This window comes from Camellia sinensis, chromosome 4 (genome assembly GCF_055761805.1).
Source record: "Camellia sinensis isolate YWXY chromosome 4, ASM5576180v1, whole genome shotgun sequence".
NCBI lineage: Eukaryota > Viridiplantae > Streptophyta > Magnoliopsida > Ericales > Theaceae > Camellia > Camellia sinensis.
In genome coordinates, this window is record NC_138964.1 from 141,053,481 (window position 1) to 141,076,832 (window position 23,352).

General features: G+C 36.0%; 1 protein-coding gene and 1 long non-coding RNA gene across 5 annotated transcripts; both read left to right on the top strand.

Moving 5' to 3' along the window:
• Positions 1-4,877: 4,877 nt before the first annotated feature.
• Positions 4,878-20,220, top strand: LOC114287995 (uncharacterized). 4 transcript variants are annotated; one of them, XM_082866340.1, is made up of 5 exons: positions 4,917-5,067; positions 5,150-5,366; positions 11,472-11,576; positions 19,675-19,824; positions 19,945-20,220. In XM_082866340.1, exons 1-5 carry the CDS (start codon positions 4,970-4,972, stop codon positions 20,020-20,022), a joined length of 648 nt encoding a protein of 215 aa, XP_082722466.1. In that variant the 5' UTR covers positions 4,917-4,969; the 3' UTR covers positions 20,023-20,220. The 4 variants fall into 4 exon arrangements, with proteins under 4 accessions (XP_028087295.2, XP_082722466.1, XP_082722467.1 ...); XM_082866341.1 differs by lacking the exon at positions 11,472-11,576 and having other exon boundaries at positions 4,921-5,067; XM_028231493.2 differs by having other exon boundaries at positions 4,937-5,366.
• Positions 11,654-12,387, top strand: LOC145789552 (uncharacterized). The gene is made up of 2 exons (XR_014327603.1): positions 11,654-11,782; positions 12,168-12,387. It is a non-coding gene; the product is annotated as an uncharacterized LOC145789552 (long non-coding RNA).
• Positions 20,221-23,352: the final 3,132 nt, after the last annotated feature.

A 23,352-nucleotide genomic window follows, 5' to 3' on the forward strand; every position in this document is an offset into this window, starting at 1 on the left:
ACTCTGACCCTGGTATTTTCTAGTTATTGCATTGTGACCATTATATTTTCTAGTTATTGCATTTTTTGCATCGAGGTTAGATTACTGCATTTTGGTCCCTTCTCTATGTTTGTCATGTTGATCGCATCTTCTCATCAGCTCCAGTCTTTTGTCCCGCCCAAGAAGGGGCTTCTAGCCTTAGATGAGTGTGCTTTCTGCCATCAGATGGGACATTGAAAGTATCAGTGTCCTAAGAGAGACGTCTGCCTGCTTCTTCTTCTCAGCAGTCTCCAACACAGTTCCAAGCTCCACCTCCAAGTTCTTCTCAGTCTCCGATTGCATACACTGTCTCTACTCTGGCTCCTAATCTTGACTTGGCTTCCTTGAGTGCTCAGATTAGCCAGCTTCAGCATATACTGTCTATCTCCTAGCCATCTCCATCAGCCTCCATTGTTTCCTCTTTTCATTTAGGTTTGCTTGGGTCTTCTTCAGGTATCTCTTCGTCTGTTTGGCTTTTTGACTCTGGTGCCTCTCATCATATGACTCATCATCTCTCTTTACTTCAAAATTGTACTCCCCCTCCCGTTCCTATTACTGTTAATGCTGCTAATGGGTCTAGTATGTCAGTTGTATCTGTTGGGTCTGTCTTACCGTCTGCTATGTCTGCTATTCCATCTGTCCTTTATGTTCCTCAGTTATCTGTCAGTTTATAATCTATCAGTCAGCTTGATGCCTCTGGTTTTGATGTTATCTTTTCTTCTTCTATCTGTTCTGTGCAGGATCGGATATCCAAGCAGCAGATTGGGATTCGCCACAGAGTTGGAGACCTCTATGCGGTGGAGAGCTTGCATCTACCTATGATAACTTCTTCAACTGTTTTTTCTTTTTTTCAGTTATATTCTTTGTCTAATCATTTCTACTTGTGGCATTCTAGATTAGGGCATTTATCTGCTGACCGCTTACGGTCTTTAGCTCAGTCAGGTATCTTAGGTAAAGTTTCTCCTAGTGAACTTACTGAATGTCGGGGGTGTAAACTTGCCAAAATAACAGCCTTACCTTTTCGTAAAAGTACTTCTATATCTGATACACCGTTTTCTTTAGTTCATACTGATGTTTGGGGCCCTTCTCCTGTTCTCACCAAAGGGGGTTCTGCATATTATGTATCATTTATAGATGACTGCACCCGTTACACTTGGGTTTATCTGATGACTCATAAGTCCGATTTCTATCAGATCTACTGTACCTTTCAGTCCATGATCACTACTCAGTTTGGGTCTATAATTAAAGTCTTACGATCTGACTTGGGTGGGGAATATTTTTAAAATGAGTTCTGTGAGTATTTGGCCACTTTGGGTACCATCCACCAAACTTCCTGTACAAATACACCTGCCCAAAATGGTTGATCAGAACGTAAACACCATCATCTCCTTGAGACAGCTAGGTCTCTTCTTCTCTCTACCTCAGTTCCAGCTCCATTCTGGGGGGAGGCAGTTCTTACTGCTGCTTTTCTTCCCAACCGCATGCCTACTTCCATTCTTTCTGGTCGGTCTCCTTATGAGGCTTTGTTCTCCCAAATTCCTAATTACTCCCTCCTTCGTGTGTTTGGGTCTGCCTGTTTTGTCCTTCTTCTCCGCAAAGATAGGACCAAACTTAGTGCCCGGTCTGTCCTCTGTGTCTTTTTAGGTTATAGTCCTACTCAGAAAGGCTACCGTTGTTATAACCTTGTCTCTCGTCGCCTTTATGTCTCCCGTCATGTTGACTTTCTCGAACGTCTGTCTTACTTTCAGCTTCCTCCTCTCATTGCTCCCGTTTCCAAAGAAGATTTGGGTCACATTGACCCATTTCTTTCTGAGGTCCTATCTGATGAGTACATCGCCACTGTTTCTCCTGACGTCATTTCTAGTTCTCTGTCTATGTCACCTATGGCTCCTTCTTCTCTTTCGGCTGCTTCGTCCCCTCCGTTGTTGGTCTATTCTCGTTGCAAGGCTCCCCCACCACCAGTTGTCTCTACTCCTGTTGCTGCTCCTTCTGCTTCTGACGACTCTGATCTTGCTACACACCACTATCCTCTTCGTGAGCGTCGTCCTCCAAATAGGTTGGGTTGGTCTAATACATGTTTTTATGCTTCCTATCGTACTTTTTTGTCTGCTATTCACTCTTTTTCAGAACCTTAGTCTTACAATGAGGCCTGTCAGGATCCTAATTGGGTTCAAGCTATGGAGAATGAGTTGTTTGCCTTACAAAAGACTAACACTTGGGAGTTGGTTTCTTTGCTTGCTGGCAAGAATCTGGTTGGTTGCAAATGGATCTATAAAGTCAAGACTCATTCTGATGGTTCTCTCGAGCGCTACAAAGCTCGCTTGGTTGCCAAGGGTTTCTTACAGGAGTATGGTATTGATTATGAGGAGACCTTTGCCCCTGTTGCCAAGATGACTACTGTCCGTACCTTGATTTCTGTTGCTGCTGTTCGACATTGGTCTCTCTATCAGATGGATGTTAAGAATGCTTTTCTTAACAGATATCTCACTGAAGAGGTATACATGCGTCCTCCCCCTGGTCTTCTTCACTCTTCTGGGAAGGTTTGTCGTCTTCGGCGTGCTCTGTATGGTTTGAAGTAGTCTCCTCGTGCTTGGTATGATCGCTTTCAGACTGCTGTTACCAAGCTTGGGTTTCATCCTTCTGCTTCTAACTTTGCTTTGTTTCTCAGATATACCTCGGCTGGTTTTGTTGCTCTCCTACTTTATGTGGATGATATGATCATCACTGGTTTTGACTCTTCTGTTTTCTCTAAGGTCAAGCAACATCTCTTCCGCACCTTCGAAATGAAGGATCTGGGTCTATTATAGTATTTTCTTGGTATTGAGGTTGCCATTTCTCTAAAAGGCTATTTTTTGTCTCAGGCCAAATATGCTAATGAGGTTATTCACCGTACTGGTCTTACTGATACTAAGGTTTTTGGTACACCTATTGAGCTTAATGTGAAGCTCAACTCTACTGATGGTGTCCCTCTAAATGATCCCACGGTCTATCGCGAGCTGGTGGGTTGTTTAGTTTATTAGACTATCACTCGCCCTGATCTTGCTTATGTTGTTCATGTGGTTAGTCAGTTCGTTTCTGCTCCCCACTCTACTCATTGGGCTGCTTTGGTTCGTATTCTTCGCTATCTCCGGGGCACCATCTTTCAGGGCTTGCTGTTGTCATCTACTTCCTCTTTAGACTTGGTGGTCTATGCTGATTCTGATTAGGCTGGTGATGTAACTGATCGCAAGTCCACCTCTAGTTTCTGTATGTTTCTTGGTGATTCCTTGATCTCTTGGAAAAGCAAGAAACAAACTGTTGTTGCTCGCTCTACTGCCGAAGCTGAGTACCGTGCTATGGCTCATGCTACTGCTGAGCTTGTTTGGCTTTTCTCTGATTTGGGTGTACCTCAGTCTTCTTCGACCTCCCTCTATTATGACAACCGCAGTGCTATTCAGATTGCCCACAATACTGTCTTCCATGAATAGACGAAACACATTGAGATTGATTGTCACTTTATCCGACAACATCTGTATTCTGGCTCTATCTCACTTCCTTTTGTCTCCTCGACTTTGCAACTTGCGGATTTCTTCACCAAGACTCACCCTACCGCTCGGTTTCAGTTTCTTCTTAGCAAACTCTCAGTGTTTTCTACTAAAACACATTGAGTTTGAGCAGGGTTGTGAGAAAATATATTGTATATATTGTATATTAGGAATTAGGCAATTTCATTTTCTTTGTATTTTCTTTTTCTGTTATAGATTAGGGCTATATAATTAATGCACTCTTTGTAAACAAATCACACAATTTAATATACAGAAATTCTTCAGAAACTTACAGTTCAGACCTTCAATTCTTTTCTTTTGATGTCGTTGGGTAGCTTTCACATGAAAGGAGTGTTCTGATCTCCATCTTGAATCCAGTTTGCCTGTGCTCACTAAAACCAAAAAATTTTATCCTTCTCAAGAAGCTCATCAACCTCATGACGTAGCCCATGCAATCGTTCAAAAATTGGCTTTGTGAGTAAAATGGCGTCTCCTCCAATGCTCGAAGTTCTATAATTTTTGTTTGAATTGCTTGCTGAACATTACCAAACAAAAATGACGGAACAAAAATGTCACTAATTTGAAAAAAAAAAAAAAGTTAGGGATGATGAAATTTTTTTTGTGAAAATGATCATGAAAGATTTATAATTTTTGAATTATCTTACTTAGTGTGTGGTGCTTTATTCTAAGGCCAAGTTTGGCTAACCTAAAAAAGTGCACTTATTTCATCTTTTTATCTTTTTTGGGTCACATCAATCAGCACTTCCTCTCTACTTTTTCTACACATAATATCAAAAAAGTCAAAAAGTGCACTTATTTAGTCTTCCCAAACTTGGCCTAAGTGTAATCTAAGAGTCACAAATCTTTCATGATTATTTTCATAAAATATTTTTCATAATACTTAACATTGTTGATTTGAAAATAGTTTTTTACTCATACATTGATATGTTATTTCCTTTTAAAAAAGAGAAATGATATATTTATTAACCAAAATAATATTTAAGAAAATAAGTGACTAATGAAGAGTCCATTTTTTTTTTAATATACAAACTATCCCTATAATTTTGAAAATTACATTTTATTTGTTGAAATTTTTAATTTTATAATAAATAATTTATTTTATTAATAAATTATTAAGTTAATTAAAATTTTTTAATGATATCATAAATTTATTTCAATTAATAATTCATATAATTTTTTTATTATATAAAAAAATAGTTAAAAATTTTATTTTTTTTATTAATTTTATTAAATAAAAAATTCTAATAAAAAATATTTATAATTTTTCAAATGATTCAAATCGTATTTTAAACAAATTTCAATACATATTTATGATTTTTAAAACAAATTTCAATACATATTTATGATTTATTTATTTATTTGGAACTAATTGATGGATAGTGCATTGACTTGGATCATCGTGATGGATGCAAAGAAAGGTGGACGGGTCAGGGTCATCTTCTTCACAAAACCAGACGGAAGATAAACCAACGGCTCTTCCGACCTCCGTTTCATTCCCCGCCAAGCTCTCTCTCTCTCTCTCTCTCTCTAAAAATTGGGATCGTTAACCAATTTGAGTTGAAAATGTCGAATTGTATTTGTTGCAGACCGATGATTTCGATAAAATCGATAGACAACAACAACAACAACAACAACAGCTTCGTATTGCCCAGAAGACTCTCGATTGGTGGCCAATCTATACGCGACGGTCGTGTCTTGAATTCTAGGGTTTATGGTGTTCGAATTCGAGCTTCAATGGTGGACTCTTACGAGAGCTCCTCAAACTTCGTTAAGCGTATGGAAAAAGCTTGGATAATCTCTCAGGTATAATATGATTGCCTCCTCTAGGGTTTTCAACTCTGTTTACTTGTTGAAAAATCTAAAGAAAAATAAAGAAACTAAAAAGCCGTAATTGGTGATTTGATTAAACAGTCGTATTTATTAAACGGTTTATGAAATCAGTTTTAATCGCTTCATTGATTAGTTGAAAGTTGTTAAAAGAAAATTGATTGGTCAAATAAGGGTTTCTCATGGTTGATTTTAAGTGATGATGATTTGTGATTGTGACTTGTTAATAACAATAATGTTTGATTCACCGAATTTCCCTCCGCCCGAATTGTAAGATATTCATTCAGGCAGGAAAATTCTGTGGATGTAGCGGTACTGCATTAATAAACCTGTTTGTGGGTAGTTTAATATTACCAGGAATTGTGTAAGAGCTTGATCTCTTGTTCTATTTTTTATTTTTGATATATTGTTCTCCTGTTCTTTTGATTGGAAATTGGTTCATCCCTATTACATTATGTGGAATGAGCAGCATTTGCTACTATTACAATAACTTCAGATGTGTAAGGAATTGCCAACCCAAACCCAGAAACAAAGAAAAATATGTATATGACCCATTGATGCGTCATAAATTTAGAAAACTTGAAGTGTTGTTAGAAAGATTTTAGATTGTAGAAAGACTAGGGATAACCCGTGTTTGAAGGCACGGTCAACAATTTTTTTGGTACCACATGTGCTAAGAAATTCAATTGTAATAAATCAATTCAAAATGATAATATCACTCTAGTTTAAAACTTCACAAATAAGAAGTTGAAATTGTTTTTACACAGTAAACTGGCAAAAAGATTCATAAATTTCAAATAACAAATTTCAAAATTAAAGTCCAAATTATGAATTTCATATTTCAGTGTAGCATAAATAAAGAACAGAATTTAAAAATATTTGCTAAAATTTAAGTCCAAATAGCAAATTTTAGAATTTAATCCACGTCAAATGACACATGTATAGCAAATCTTCAATAAAAGGATATTACTGAATTAGGCCTCGTTTGGCAAGAGGCTATTTTAGCCAATTAGCCAAAAAGTTACTAAATTAGCCAAAAAGCCAACAACTCATACCAAAAAGTCAAAGATTCTCTTTTCTCTCTACTTTTTGCACATCTTTTCGTAATTAGCCAAAAAGTCATCCCAAACATACAAGTTTTTTTTACCTACCTTTTTAGCCAAATAGCCAAAAAGTTACTAAATTAGCCTGTTCCCAAACGAGGCCTTAGTATCATAACTGGTTACTTTTTCACTTTATCAAATTTCAATACCTTCAAGGAAAGGTGAATGAATATTTTTGTACAAAAGAGTAATCATCCTATCTAACTAAAAAAAATCATAATTAATCATCCAGTTTAGAATGAGAGCCAACCAACTATACACATAAAGAGAAGTAACATAACCCAACGTTTCTAATACGGATCAACCACTTGCAACAAAATCACTAGCTTAAATTCACTTTAAAAAACCAATAGCTATGAGGAATCGCATCAAAATACATATGAGAAATCAACAAAATGATTCTTTAAAAGCCACTCTAATTTGACAACAAAATGAACTCATTGAAGTAATAAAAATAATTAGAAGAACAATAACAAATGCATGAATAGCTTAATATAATATTATTGAATCAGATGATTTTACGGTTTCAATTTGAACAATACCAAAAAAACTCAGCAAACCCATGTTTAAGAGTAATAATTGCATGTTTCACAATTTTTTGCAATGGCATTGTCATAACAACAAATAATCTTCATTCAATTTGTTTTGTAATTGATTCCCTTCTTTCAGCACAAAATTCATTTACTTCTTTGATAACTTTGAATATACCAGTGGTAAGCATAATTCTGACCCATCATTGGCTGAAACACATATGAAAAATAACATTGAGCGAAAATTCTAAACATGCATGTAAGAGAGAAGTTTACATAGGTTTTACATAGTGAACCTAACAATAAAATGATAACTTGTATAGAAGTCTTTCTAGTTGAACCGGGGAGCAAATTTCAACAGCAGCAAAAATATGAATTAGGCCAACCTCTCCAAACACTCTGATCTAGATAATAAATTACCACAGTGAATCAAACATAGAACACGCGTTGATGAACTTGCAATTTTTCCAATTATCTAAGCTCCATAAATAGATCAAATAATAAAAAATAAAATTAAAAAGCCTTAAAAAAACACAAACTATTCATCGCAAAATTCACGAAAAAATCAAAAATTTGCGTCATCATTACTATATAAGTCCAAAACACACTACTTTTAATCTTTGAAAGACATGATGAGACCACAATTTTATATTCCTAACAATGCATGAAGCAACACATGACAAATTAATTGAGGAAAAAAAAAAAAAAAAAACAGAGATGATATGAAATGCATAGTTTGTATTGGTCACAACAAACACTAAAACTAATTTGGAAGGAAAAAATGATTTTGAACAATAATCCCGCAAGCAAAAATCAATTTTTTACTTTGATATAAAGACTAATCATCACTTCATAAATAAAATCAAATGTTTTACATAGAAACAAAATGAAGATGCCATCTAAGTTTGAATGAGACATGAGAAATTGCCTTTTTACTCATAAGGACTTCAAAACAATATTTAAGTGATTGTTATCATAAAAAAGAATCTCATGGATGACTAAATTAGTACATCAAATGTTTAGTTAGTGTTTGGATATTATTCAGTACAACTGTATCAAATCATTCTCCCATTTTCTAATCTCTTGTATTTTGTCTTCTACAAAACGAATTGCCTCCCTAAAGCATTTAGAGTTTTCAAGTGCTTTATGTGGTTCAGGCCATCCCCAAACCCATCCAGAGAATAAAAAAAATTACCAAAATGAAATGTGGGAAAGTGAACAACAACATAGCTAAAACCAAAGTAAGCTATGAAGCACGGGTACGGATACGGGTATAGGTACTGGTACGATATGGGTACGCCGATACGGCAAATTTAAAAAAAGTAGGGTATGGGCACGGGTACGGCTGAGGTACGTCAATTTTTTATTTTTTTATTTTAAATTTATAGCTAAAGATCCAACATACAAATTAAAGTTCAATAACATAATTAAAAAGAGAAATTACAAAAAAAAAAAGAAAAAAAGAAGAAGTAAATCACTCTTCAACAATACCAATAAAAAAGTAAATTGACGAGCTATTTTAATGTCATTATTACATAGAAGAGAGTTTCATGCCAAAAACAAGCTAAACAAAATAAAAGATAACCCTAATGAAACTAGAAAACTTAGAACATCAACTTTCAATTCCATCAACTTCATCATTAAATAATATGGCTTCCATCTCCGGCTCATCAAGTGAAAGATTTGCAATTTCTAATAAACCAAAGCCCTCCAATGAATCAAAAGCATCTCGTCCAATGTCTCATAACTTGCTCTCTCCTTCTGTGTATTGTTGACTCCTTGATAGAAGGCGAATATTAGAATGCACAAAAACCAAATCCTCACAATGTTGTGGAGTCATTTTATTCCTTTGCATGGAGTGAATGAAAGTGTATATGCTCCAATTCCTTTCACAACATGAAGAGGAACAAGGTTGGCCAAGTAATTTCATTGCTAATGACTGGAGCATAGGTGCAGAAGAGCCATGTGTCAACCACCAAACCATTAGTTCCATGTGCAGAAGAGTCAGTGTCTCCAAAACTCTCCAAAAAACCTGAAAATTTGGCATACTCTGTATTCACAGCCCTTCTCTCTTTTGCATTTGGAAAGTATTTCTTAAAGCACTTGGTTCTCATATCAGAAATTTCTTCATCCTCGTGAGGAGGAACACGAATGGGATTTTCATGAAGTCACATTCCACTATAATACCTAAATTGCAAAATTAGGGAAAATAATAAATAAAAAGTAAATTATGGTAAGTTATTATATTAAGAGTTTAAATTATGTTAACTAAATTCTATCATTTTTTCATTCAAAAAAAAAAAAGAAGAGAGTTTAAAAATGAATTATACCTCGGATTCAAAGAATGTGCGAGACAATGAAGTGGTGTACTACTTTTTGTCCATCTTTCCACTAGTATTTGGTGCACCACAGAATAGAAAGCCGACTCTTCATTTTCGAACTTTCCTTCACGCCTATAAATGGATGCCTTCACCCTCTTAATCATTGAATCCCACATTTCATAGACCAAATGTAAACATGGCTTATCGGTGTCACAAGATCTAAGCATCTCATATATTGGCAAAGTAAATGAGATTATGTATTCTATCTTGTCTCACCAAATATCATTCAACACTTTTTCCTTAACAAGAGCTGCTTTTCCAACATCATCTTCTTTGTAGGATGACTATTTCTCACTTATCACCATTGCGTGGAGGCCACGATATATAAGCTTAAACCTTTTTAGCATAATAATTTTAAAAGGTTACTGCTATTGTTAGTCTGACTTGGCTTTTTCAAGATGAATATAATTGCTTAAAGCATTGAAGGATTGTACCTTGTTTTGGATAAGGGAGCTCCTAATTTGATAATGTGATGAATCATTTTTTAGTCCAAATTCTTGTCTGTCAAGTTTTGGATCTTTGATTGACAATCCAATCTATAAGAAAAGGTTGTTGTTATTGCCAGGGTTGATTTGGCTTTTTCAATGAAATATAATTGCTTAACACAATAAAGAATTGTACCATGTTCTAGAAAAAGCAAAATATGCATAAACCATACTAGTAAATCCAAGCTATCTTAATTAAAGAACTTTTAGGTAAAATTACAGGGAAACCGTAGCAAGACTTATAAGTTATGACAATGAGCTCAACATGTTTACTTTCATGCACCATTTAAAGCCTAATTATTAAAACCAAATAAATAAAAGAAAAAAAAAAAAACTATAAATCCTTATAAAGTTGGCTATACAAACAAGAAATTCATTTTGAAAATAAACTAATAAATTGGCATAAAATCTTCTAATGTAGATAAAAAGAATGAAATAAGAAAAGAAGAAGCAAGTATATTTTGAATCAAACAAAATGAAGTTGTCATAAGAAAAAAAAAGTGAGAAAATGGTAGAGAGAAAGAGGGGAAGCGGAAGGGATTTTGGGGTGGGGGGGGGGGGTTGGAGGAAGACTAACTAAAAAAAAGAAATTAAAATGCAAACATGAGTCACCAATACTTGGAGAGAAATTATATCAATGTTTGTGATACTTGCTTTCAATGATGCCGCTAAGGAGAGAGGGAGAGAGAGAGAGAGAGAGAGAGTATAAAAGGGAAGCATTGAGCCACCACATATCCAATGCTGACTAACATTGTGACTTTAAATAAGAAACTAAAATTTTTTAATAACTGAGAACATTATAGGCCCAATGATATTGAACATAGTAGATACAAAAAAAGAGAAAGTTAAAATATATATATATATATATATTTGAAGAGTTCATTTGATTTTAAGTAGGACACGATTAGGAAACACTTGACAAAATCTTTTTGTTACTTTATTAGCTTTAAACTTAATTATGGGCACCAACGAAACCGTTCTTGACTTTAATAGTTGTGCAAAGTAATTTTGTAATATTGGTTTCGTATTTTTAGACTAAGTTAAGCTCCATAGTTAGCACATGCTTGCTTGTGACCTACTTGATGTAGAACCTGTTGAGCAAGTTGTAACACCTAACCAAAATTAGTAAGACATGAAAAACATGGAAGAACAAACATGCACGAATTGTATGCCCCACACAAGAACACAAAATTTACGTGATTCACCCCAAAATAAGGGTTACATTTACGATTGCTGTGATTTCATTATGATCAGAAAGGGTTACAAGCAAGATACAAATATAGCCGCCCCTCTCAACTACATATGGATATAATTAGGGGTGCAAGTCACAAGTGCGGAATGACCAAAATGCCCTTACTACAAATTTCCGATAGAGAGGTTTGTGTCCAATGCTTATCAAAATGTACACTACCCCAAAAGAACCAGTAGGGTAACAAAAAGGGTAAAATATACCAGGAGGTATCTCATGATTCTTGAATTTCATTTATGCCAGCAAAAAAAAAAAAAACACAAATTAATAAGTGTAACTAAAAAATAACACCCGAAGAGAACAAACTTATAGTCAAACTTGAACTATTGGCAGGTGCCTCCATGTTCTCCATCATTTGCCCTACCAAATTCCAAGCATTCTTTCAAGGTTAGGAGCGTTGATGGTAGCAACAATAATTTTGGGGGCACCTGTGCCAAGGTAAGTTTCGAAACTTGAAGGGATAATTCAAATCTTGGAATAAAGCTAAATTTAGATGTGATAGATAGAAATGCTCCCTTTAACTCAATACAGACCTACAAGAAAACTTGAAGAGAAGCTTCTTTGGATGACAAAAGTTGTGGGAAGAGTTTGAACATCAAGAAATAAATCCAGTGAGAAAGAAAAAGAAGAAAATAAAGGACATGGTAAGTTGCAAAATGTTTCTAGAAGATGATGGAAAACCAATTTCTTTCATGTGGAGAGCAATGGTTTATACTAGTCTCTTAGAATCTAACAAATATATCTACTAATCTTGTAATATTTTGATGACTATGAATAATCAAGCCTCAAGTAGATGACGGACACTGATGAATGGGTATAATAGCTTATACATGTATAAAAAAAAGTTGGGTTTATGATACTATGACAAGTTTCCACAAAAAATAAGGCTCCAAGTGTAGATGGCTTCATTGTAAGTTTGTTGTGGGAACTGAAAATGCTTATTGATGATTGGTTGACTTTTATGGAGTGTTACATATCTACCATCATAAACTACATATTCTGATTGTGAATCTTAAAATGTATACCCAGAAGGACAACATTTAGAACCAGTGGAATGAAAAAGAAGAAGAACAGAAGGAAGCAAAAATACGAGCCTTTAACAGATCTTAAGCCGTGGAGCCCAAATTTGTTTTCGTAGAACTGCTTATACATACCGGAGGTAGTAAAGGTTGTTGAAGAAGATAAACACCAAGGTTTTGTCTAGTTTGGCTATTTTGCAAATAAAATTTATGCTTTAATGTTTTTGTTAGTCAAAATTTGAACTTTTGTCTTGTAATTTGTTAGAGTTTCAATAATAATCTAGATATCTAACTTATTTTCTCCAATTTCACAACCTATCAAAAAGTTTACGATTTCACCCTTCCTCTCAAACCTTTCTTTTAATAATACGCTTACCCATTTAAAACACCTAGACATTTTTAGCAGTGTCTTGTATCCTAAATTTTGAAGATTTGGAGAATTAGACACTTGGACACAACTGTAATTGAGACCCATTCCCATTTCCGTCTCCATGTAATGTTGTACAAGGTCTTGAGTAGGGCCGCAGTTTGGTTCGTCTTGTTTAGGTTAGTATTAACATGTTGAAAGTTCTTTGGTTTCTGTTGTTTGGGTTAATGCTACTAGTTAACGTTTTTTTTTTACTTGCCACAAAATGTATAAATTCAGAATTCAACGATGTAACTTTGCTCTGAAATTTTGGGCCTCAGTTGAATTGAACAGTGGATAAAATTGAAGCAAATCAACCTAGAATAAAATCTGGTTGATTCAGATGAATTTTCCCTTTGGAATGATCGGGACTCTTATCTCTCCAAATATAATGAATACCTAATACATCAATTTGTGATTAAACAGAAGTAGAAGATTCGTATTTATCAAAAAAAAAAAAGAAAAAAAAAAAAAAGGAAGAAGAAGAAGAAGAAGAAGAAGAAAGGGAAATGAGTAAGAAAAACACAAGCTCATGTGGGTGTAAGATTTTTGAAAACTTTTGTGTATATTCAATTGTGTATATAATACAAGAATACATTGGTTTATATATCAATCTAACCCTAGAGCTGAGAAGGAAACAAAAAAATCCTAATATATATAAACTACCATATATACATGAAACGTAATATTCTCACACCGCTGTTCAAACTCAAGGTGTTTTAGCAGAAAATACTGAGAGTTTGTCAAGAAGAAACTGAAACCGAACAGTGGTGTGAGTCTTGGTAAAGCAGTCAGCAAGCTGCAAAGCTGAAGAGACGAAAGGAAGTGAGATAGAGCTAGACTGCAGATAGCGACGAACAAAGTGACAATCAATCTCAATGTGCTTTGTCCGCTAATGGAAAACAGTGTTATAGGCAATCTAAATAGCACTATGGTTGTCACAGTAGAGGGAGGTCAGAGAAGACTGAGGGACACCTAAATCAGATAAGAGACAACAAAGCCAAACAATTTCAGCAATAGCATGAGCTATAGCACGGTACTCAGCTTCGGCAATAGAGCGAGCAACAATAGTTTGTTTCTTGCTTTTCCAAGAGATCAAAGAATTGCCAAGAAACATACAGAATCCAGACGTGGATTTGCGATCAGTAAGATCACCAGCCTAATCAGAGTCAGCATAGGCCACCAAATCCAGAGAGGAAGTAGAGGAAAATAGTAGACCCTGAAATATAGTACCTCGGAGATAGCGAAGAATTCGAACGAAGGTAGCCCAATGTGTGGAGCGAGGAGCAGAAACAAACTAGTTAACTACATGAACAGCATAGGCAAGATCAGGATGAGTAATCGTCATATAGACTAAGCAATCCACAAGTTCTCGATATAGAGTAGGATCATCCAAAAGTATACCATCAGTAGTGTTGAGCTTTACATTAAGCTCAATGGGGGTATCAGAAATCTTAGTGTCAGTAAGACCGGCACGATGAATAACCTCATTGGCATACTTGGCCTGTGAGAAAAAGTAGCCCTTGGGAGAAGAAGCTACCTCAATACTAAGAAAATACCGCAATAGGCCTAGATTCTTCATTTCAAAGGTGCGGAAAAGAAGCCACTTGACCTCAGATATAGCAGAAGAGTTAGAACCAGTGATGATCATATCATCCACATCCAGTAATAACGCAACAAATCCAACAGAGGTGTGGAGAAGAAATAAAGCAGAGTCCTGGGCACAAGGATGAAACCCAAGTTCAGTAACAGCAGTCTGAAAGTGATCATACCAAGTACGAGGAGACTGTTTCAGACCGTATAGAGCACGCCAAAGGCGACAAACCTGTCCAGAGGAATAGTGAAGGCCAGGGGAAGGACGCATGTAAACCTCCTCAGTAAGATGGCCATTAAGAAAAGTATTTTTAACATCCATCTGATAAAGAGGCCAAGAACGAACAACAACGATAGAGATTAAAGTACGAACAGTAGTCATCTTGGCAACAGGAGTAAAGGTCTCCTCATACCTTTGGCAACCAGACGAGCTTTGGAGCGCTCAAGAGAACCATCAGCAGGTAAAGAAACCAACTCCCAAGTACTAATTTTTTTGTAAAGCAGACAACTCATCCACCATAGCTTGAACCCAATGAGAATCCTAATAGGCCTCCTTGTAAGACTGAGGTTTTGAAAAAGAGTGAATAGCAGATAAAAAAGTATGATAGGAAGTAGAAAAACATGTATTAGACCAACCCAACCTGTTTGGAGGATGACGCGCTCGAGTAGGATATCGGTGTGTAGCAGGATCATAGTCATAAGAAGTAAGAGGATCAGCAGTAGGGGTAGAGACAACCGGTAGAGGAGCCTTGCGACGAGAATAAACTAACAACGGAGGATGAGAAGAAACCGAAGGAGGAGAAACAGCCAAAGGTGAAGCAGAATGAGAAGATGGAACAAGCTCAAGAGGAATTGTGGAGATGTACTCATCAGACGGGACCTTAGAAGGAAACAGATCAATATGAACCAAATCCTCTTTTGAAACTAGGGCGGTGAGAAGAGGAAGCTGAAAGTAAGGTAGACGTTCAAGAAAAGAAACATGATGGAGACGTAAAGACGACGGAAAATAGGTTCGTAACACCGTTAGCCTTTTTGAATAGGACTATAATCCAAAAAGACACAGAGGATAGACCGGACACTAAGTTTGGTCCTATTTTTGCGAGGAAGAAGGACAAAACAGGCAGACCCAAACACACGAAGAAGGGAGTAGTTAGGAATTTGGGAGAACAAAGCCTCATAAGGAGACCGACTAGACAGAAGGGGAGTAGGTATGCGGTTGAGAAGAAAAATAGCAGTAAGAACTGTCTTCTCCCAGAATGGAGTCAGAACTGAGGTAGAGAGAAGAAGAGACCTAGCTGTCTCAAGGAGATGACGGTGTTTACGCTCGGCTCGACTATTTTGGACAGGTGTATCTGTACAGGAAGTTTGGTGAATGGTACCCAAATTGGCCAAATACTCACCAAACTCATTTTTAAAATAGTCTCACCCAAGTCAGACCGTAACATTTTAATTGCAGACCCAAACTGAGTAGTAATCATAGACTGAAAGGTACGGTATATCTGATAGAAATCGGATTTATAAGTCATAAGATAAACCCAGGCGTAACAGATGTAGTCATCAACAAATGACACATAGTATGCAGAACCCCCTTTGGTGAGAACAGGAGAAGGACTCTAAACATCAATATGAACTAAAGAAAATGGTGTATCAGATATAGAAGTATTTTTATGAAACGGTAAGGTTGTCATTTTGGCAAGTTTACACCTCCGACATTCAGTAAGTTCACTAGGAGAAACTTTACCTAATATACCAGGCTAAGCTAAAAACCGTAAGCGATCAGTAGATAAATGCCCTAATCTAGAATGCCACAAGTTGAAAGGACTAGACAGAGAATCTAACTGAAAAGAAGAAAAGGCAGTCAGAGAGGTTGACATGGGCAGATGCAAGCTCTCCACCATATAGAGGTCTCCAACTCTACGGCCGGTCCTAATCTGCTGCTTAAACATCCGATCCTGCACAGAACAGATAGAAAAAGAAAAGATAACATCAAAACCAGAAGTATCAAGCCGATTGATAGATAATAAATTGACAGATAACTGGGCAACATAAAGGACAGATGGAATAGAGACAACAGACATAGAAAACGGTAGGACAGAACCAATAGATACAATAGACATACTAGACCTATTAGCAGCATTAATAGTAATAGGAAAGGGAGGAGTACAATTTTGAAGTAAGGAGAGGTGAGGAGTCATATGATGAGAGGCACCAGAGTCAAAAATCCAGACGGACGAAGAAATACCTGATGAAAACCCAAGCAAACCTGAATGAAGAGAGGAAACAATGGAGACAAACGAGGATGGTGGAGAGGTAAACAATATATACTGAAGCTGACTAATCTGAGCAGTCAAGGAAGCCAAGTCAGGATCAGGAGCCGGAGCAGATGCAGAATACGCAGAGGGGGAAGCCCAAAATTGATTCTGAGACTGCTGAAAAGATGAGGCAGGCAGACGTCTCTTCTTGGGACAGTGGTACTTCCAATAGCCCCTCTGATGGCAGAAAACGCATTCATCTGAGGCAATGAGCCCCTTCTTGGGCTTTACAGAAGTTGAAACCGTCATCGTCATAATGAACCAAACAAAAATAGAGAACCGTAATAAATTGAAATCTGATGGGGCAACAATGTAATAAACCAAAACCTGAGAGCTTCAAATATAATGACACCCAGACCAGATGGATTTCTGTTTAGATGGATCACGAACCACGATGGGTATGGGTGTCGCAATTCTAAACCAGAGGGGGAGAGAGAGGGAAAGAGAGAGAAAGAGATGAACCAAGGGGGAGATATGTGATGATGTATCGAACCAAAAACAGAGGACTATTGATCGAACAGCCCAGATGACCCACGATGTGTGGTCGATTAGCTGAACCAGAGAGAGAGAGACGAGAGAGCCCTGAATCGCGACTTCAGACCAAGCACAGAGGACTGTCGCGACTTAGAAGAAGACCAGAGAACAGATTCGCGACTTCGGAGAAGCCTAGAGAAGACTCCAAGCTTCGAATGATCAAGGCCGGACCTAGAGTTTCGGACGTGGCTCTGATACCATGTAAGATTTCTAAAAGCTTTTCTGTATATTCAATTGTGTATATAATACAAGAATACATTGGTTTATATATCAATCTAACCCTAGAACTAAAAAGGAAACAAAAAATCCTAATATATATAAACTACCATATATACATGAAATGTAATATTCTCATAATGGGTATTCATCCATTCCTAGACCCTTTATCTAACGGAAAGTTTGTACCTACATTCCAATTCCAGATATGATGTTGCAGGCTAATTCTCAATCTATCGATAGTGGTTGAAGGATAGATTTGTCTAAATGAGATCGATAATTTGCATCCAACTTCTTAATCTCATATCTCTTTGGTGGAGGGTCTGCTTTTCACTTAATCAATATTAACAAGTCCATCAAAGGCCTATAATAATAGATCAAAACTCACATGAAGTTTGTGTGGTTGTTATATATATTGTGTGTGGGTGTGTATGAATTATTTTGTGAATGGTGGATTCTCTAGTTGGGCCAAATTACTTAACCCATCATCTCTGAATGTGATGTCCACAAGTCCCATGTTTTTCTACCCAGGTTAAGCCGAGATGGTTTAGAACCAATTAATTTGATTCCCTATTGGACAAGACTAGTTTACACCTACAGTGATGAGAGCTTCCAAGGCATCTATGAAGCATGGGTAAGGGTACAAGTACTGGTACTGGTACGATACAAGTACATCGATATGATAAAATTAAAAAAAAATAGGACACGGGTATGGCTTGGTACGCTTGTAAAAAAAATATTTATTTTTAATTTAGAGAAATTCAAAAATTAATTAAATGGTTTAATTTGTTAAGGTCTAACCTTTAATTAACATTTAATGCCAAAAGTAAAGGCATAAATCAAAATTAAATGTCAATATATTAAATAACTTACAAACTATAGTTTAATTTTAAAATAATGTTAAACATAACAAACCATAGTTTAATTTTAAAATCATGTTAAACATAAAACAAAAAATAAAAAAGAAGTCTAGTGAAAGGAGTTTTATCTATGTAGTAGAAGAAAATATTGTTTCAACTGAGGTACGGTACAGCTTGGGTATATATTAGGTACGTTTGGGTACGCCAAAAATTAAGAAGAAAAAACTTGGGTACGTATTTCATGTACCCAGTACGTATGTAGAAGTACCATATGAGGTACCATACGCGGGTAAGTACCCTGTACGGGTACGGTATGTTTTTCGAAATACCCATGCTTCATAGCAAGGCATCCATGGAGTTGTAGGTTTGGGCATAGTTCATATGCTGTTTCTTCTCTGTGCATAGGTTAGTGATCAGGTGACAAGTGGTGGTTGTTTTTCATGGATTAAACCATTTATTGAACTCTAATATGCCATTCTCTTGAAAATAGGGAAACCAAGACATCAATCGCGATAATCACATTACTGTTATGCGTTCAATGTTTTATTACTTGAGGTCTAAAGTATATTCAGATCTGAACTATTAGCTCCTCTACTTGGCTGGTAATTTTCTTTGGGACGAGCTTCAAGTTAGTGATGCTTTGTGGCCTTAATTTAGGACATTTTATAAAATATTGTTTTGGTCGAAAGGTGAAATTTTTTTAACAAGAATGGCTGACTGTAAAGAAGGTTGGTTGTTTTCTACATTAGGTTTTGATTATTTTTTGTGTTTTATGGAGAGGATAGTTTTTTTTTTGAGAAATCTTTTGTGTGGGTACCTAATGAATTGAATAATGAAGGCAAAACTTTTGTGGCTAGGTGAACCGTTCTTCTTCTGTATGGCGTTGCTTAGAGTAAGAAAGGTAACTGCTTGAAGTTGTGTTAGACACGGATGGTCAGTGGTCACATATTCCTGTCAACTACTGTCTTTATGCATCGGTCGCCAGTAGGGCAAAGCATCCTACATACACTATGGTGAAAGTAAATCAACTACATTTGTGAACACCAGTTTCTGTTTTTTTTTTTAATTTTTCAATCATTACAAAAAAGACGTAGCACTGGTTGACTACTAGATTAGAGAAAATTGGAAGAGAAATTAGATCTTGTGCCGTAGGGAGAAATGGTCACACCTATTACAGATTTCTCTATGATATTAGTTCGAAGTAGTATATAGACTAGGGGAAGACAAAAAAAAAGGGCCATTTGAGTGAGATGATAAGTTGACTTTTGAATTACTAGAGTTATTTCTTGGATGGAGCACAATTAAATTAAAATCGAAATAAAAAGCGACTATCAACCGAACTCTGTTGCTGATGCAAAAATATTTGTCACGATGCTTGCTGTTTTTTTTTTTTTTTTTTTTTACCATCAAGTATTAATTATCCTAAAGTACCAAGGGTTCATTTGGGTAGATGTGGATTTCAAATATTACTCTTCCTTTAACAGGATCTTCTTAATGGCACTGGAAATGCTTTTATGATTTTGTAGTGGTTATCCTATACTTTGTATGGTCTCCTTTTGTACCTTCTAATATCTCGCTCGTCCCTGATGCATGCAGCAACCAAGGCCCATTGCTTGCTCTTCTTGTGACTCAAATGGGCATGTTGAATGCAAATGGTGTGGTGGTACAGGTTTCTTTATTCTTGGTGACAACATGCTTTGCCAAGTACCATCCAGAAACAGCAGTTGTGTTATTTGTGCTGGGAAGGCAAGTTAAAATAGCTAAATCAAACTCTCTTCTTTTTTTTCTTCTGCTTTTTTTCTTGCATCATGAAAGCAAATATTATTGACATATCCCCATATTCTACTCTGGTGATGTTTCTCCCAGGGATCAACATGCTGTGCTGATTGTAAGGGAACGGGCTTTCGTGCAAAGTGGTTGGGAGAGCCTCCTATTTCTAAGTAGTAGTGCTAATGCTTGGTTTTTGAGACCATTAAAAGTCTTCTTTAACCATTCTGAATTTCTTTATTTCATTTATGGAGTCCAGTTTCGTGGTCAAGTCTATAAATTCGACACTACCAATTGCACCATGTATTCATGAATGCATGACCTAATGTTGTACTATTTTCACATCTGCAAAGTAAAATGAAATTTCAGTGACAAGCATACAACTTACTGGATTTTGTTGAAGCCAAAGGTATTGAAACCTTAAAAACTATGATACTGAGCAATGCTGTGCCAAATAATGTGCACTAGACAACAATTGAAAGGCTATGGTACTTTGTGATTGGAAAGGAGAATTTTATTTTTTGTTTGTCATCACTGAAGAGAATGTGTTTTACAACATGTTAGGAAATACATGTATGTTTTCAACACGTGGTTGAAGAGGGAGGAAGTTTTCTGGGTCCTGCTGCAATCTACCTGTGGAAAATATTCATCAAAAGCATTTTTGTAAAGAATGGCTACTTCTGTTAGGTTGCATTTGGCTTAACTGAATTTCCATTTCCAGTTCAAGAATGTTACGAGGCCAAGAAACTGACCATACCAAGAAAAGTATATGTGATCTAGATTCATTTCAAGCATAGAACCTACAATACGACTGTTGATTTTGGACTATACATTTTATTTTTTTCTTTTGTTTTTTGTTTTTTTGTTTTTGTTATTGAGTTCTTGATTTCTAGCATTTCTGTCTTCCATTTTTGAGGGCCTGGCTGGCCTACTGTGAAGTTGGGGACGTTGTTGCTTGCCAGGAGTCAATGATCGTTCTATGCCTTCAATACTTTGAGGACATTGTATTTTATTTTATTTTATTATTATTATTATTTTTTTTTGTGGCAAATATAAGTACTTCATTCATAATAACAAGACAAAGTACAATAGAGTTTTAGAACAAGTAACATACTCGGACAGAAAATAAGGCAAAGTAAACAAATCCTAGAAAACCACACAACCGCACTACCAAGGGAACGAAGCTTAAGCGGCAAGTCATCCACAAGCAGAGAGCTACAAAACACCTGCACAAGAACTAATAAAAACACAAGACCATACCTAGACGATATCATATCAAAAAATGCATAGGTTATTAATGAAAAAGAGTCCGTCTCGGTGGGACTCAAAAAAGGCTTGGGTCAGTATAGCTATTTTTATGTGATGCTCACGTTTCCGCTTTGTGTGATCTATTGAAAAGGGCTTGTGTGATCTTCCCCTCAAGCCAGATGGTAATGCTTGAATTCACTTAGAACCACCCCCACGATAGGACACCACTCATTTCCTGGCCATATTTGATGACACTTCAACTCGAACAAAATTACTTTGGGAATGTTGAAATGTTTTGGAGACATCATTTGAGAGTTCAAGAGCTTGTCCCAGACCAACAAAGGAGATGTTCTCGGCTACAATGTTGGCTGGGTTGTCGGGCGCAAAAGTAGTACTTGTCAGATTCGAGAATGTTCTCACTAGGATTACCCGAGCATGTATTGCACTGAATATCCAATTGGTCAATCTGCATATCAGCTAGATTAAACTTTTTCTCTTGATCCTTAACCAATGACGTGCTTGGTCACTGAAAAAACTCAAATTTTCTACCGATTTTTAGTTCCTCTCAGATCCTAGAATCAATGAGTAGAAATTTGCGTCCCATAATCACTTGCTTCTTCCTCCTTGATGCTTTGAAGTTAGGCTTGTTCCTAGTTCCTGAGCCTGGCCAACTACCACCACTATGGGATGCATCATTACCTTTGTCATCTAATTTGGGGAAAGCAGATAAATCTTCCATTTTTGAAGAGGTATTAGGAGGCACAACAGATGAATCATGAGTCTTCCTTTGTTCTTGCCTACTTACATTCCCAACCAACTCTCCGTTGCTTTGATAGGCACCCACAACAGCTTCCCAATCAAAATTAAAATCATGGTAAAAGGCATCCTTAATTAAAGCCACTTCAAGAGGATTCATATAAGAGAACATGTCATATGGTGACATACACTGAGAAGGGCTATGTGACAAATAAGAGACTTCTGGCTTAACCAGACCCTTACCCCTATCCTCCTTCAATGATCTTCTTTTACCTGATGTAGAACTACGGAGAAAACCTTTTTTCAACATTCATGCAACAGAAAAGAGATGACACTAGAAAATAAACAAGAGAATAGATGATATTAGAAACACAGAGCTGCTCAAAACACCACAGCACAAGCATAAAAGATAACTAGTAGGCTTAAAAAGGACACAAGCAAATTAACCAGAAAGATAAGGCTCAAGGATACCGAAATAAGCTAATGGACTAAAAAGAGCCTAAGCATAAAATAAGAAATCAAACAAACCTTTGAGGGCATATTTGAAAATGGAGGAAATGTGGGGTTCACTGTATTATTAATTGGGTGTTTGATTGCACGATAAGGAGAAAGGGATTGGAGGTAGGGAACATGTAGGTCTCACTAGATAGTCTAATTCGGCATTTGTTTTGTATGGTACCAAATTTTGAATAATTTTAATACTGGTATTGAGAATTAAATAGAAAAAAAATGGAGGGATTAAATAATACCATAGATAGTGTAGTGGCCTTTGAATTATTTTTTGGGTAAATTATCAATAGATCCTAATAGTTTGACTTAATTCTCATCAAGTCCTATTGAAAATAAATCCTAATATAATTGTCGCTAAAAATAATTTTTTGTGATAATTTTTTACATACGTTGCTAAAAATTAACAATTAGTGACTTTTTTTTTGGTCACGAAATTTATAAATTATCACTCTAACAATTAGTGACATTTTTTTGTGATCAAATTTTCAAACTGTTGCTCAAAGTTGAAAATTAATGACTTTTTTTGTGATGATTTTTTTAAACTGTCGCTAAAACTTGTAATTAGTAACATTTTTTTGTAACAATTTTCAAACTGTCGCTGAAAATTAAAAATTAGTGACATTTTTTAATAGTTTATTATGAAAAATGTCATTAGAACCAATTGGACAATAAGTTCACTTAGTAGGACTTATACGTAAGTCTCTCATATTTTTTTCTTCATCCAACAGCAAAAAAATAATTACATTTTTATTCTATTGTAACCAAATATGATATCTCTCTCTTTCTATCCAATCATTTATCTAAACTATTATCTCATGGCGTAACTTAGTCCCACAATCACATCCATAATCCTAATCATATATCCAATCCTTCATCCCATCAAATCTCAACACACAAATCCTATTAATAATCTTATTGTATCTAAACTCTTAAAAAATAATTCAGAAATCGAACATTACCTGATGGTTTAAACTCATAAGAAATAATTCAGCA

What these genes read in the sequence shown, in the direction of transcription:
- LOC114287995 (XM_082866340.1), top strand. Translation starts at nt 4,970, where the DNA reads ATGCAAAGAAAGGTGGACGGGTCAGGGTCATCTTCTTCACAAAACCAG. An exon ending in TTGGGGGCACCTGTGCCAAG is followed by an intron (nt 11,577 to 19,674) that starts GTAAGTTTCGAA and finishes TGATGCATGCAG; the next exon opens with CAACCAAGGCCCATTGCTTG. An exon ending in GTGTTATTTGTGCTGGGAAG is followed by an intron (nt 19,825 to 19,944) that starts GCAAGTTAAAAT and finishes TGTTTCTCCCAG; the next exon opens with GGATCAACATGCTGTGCTGA.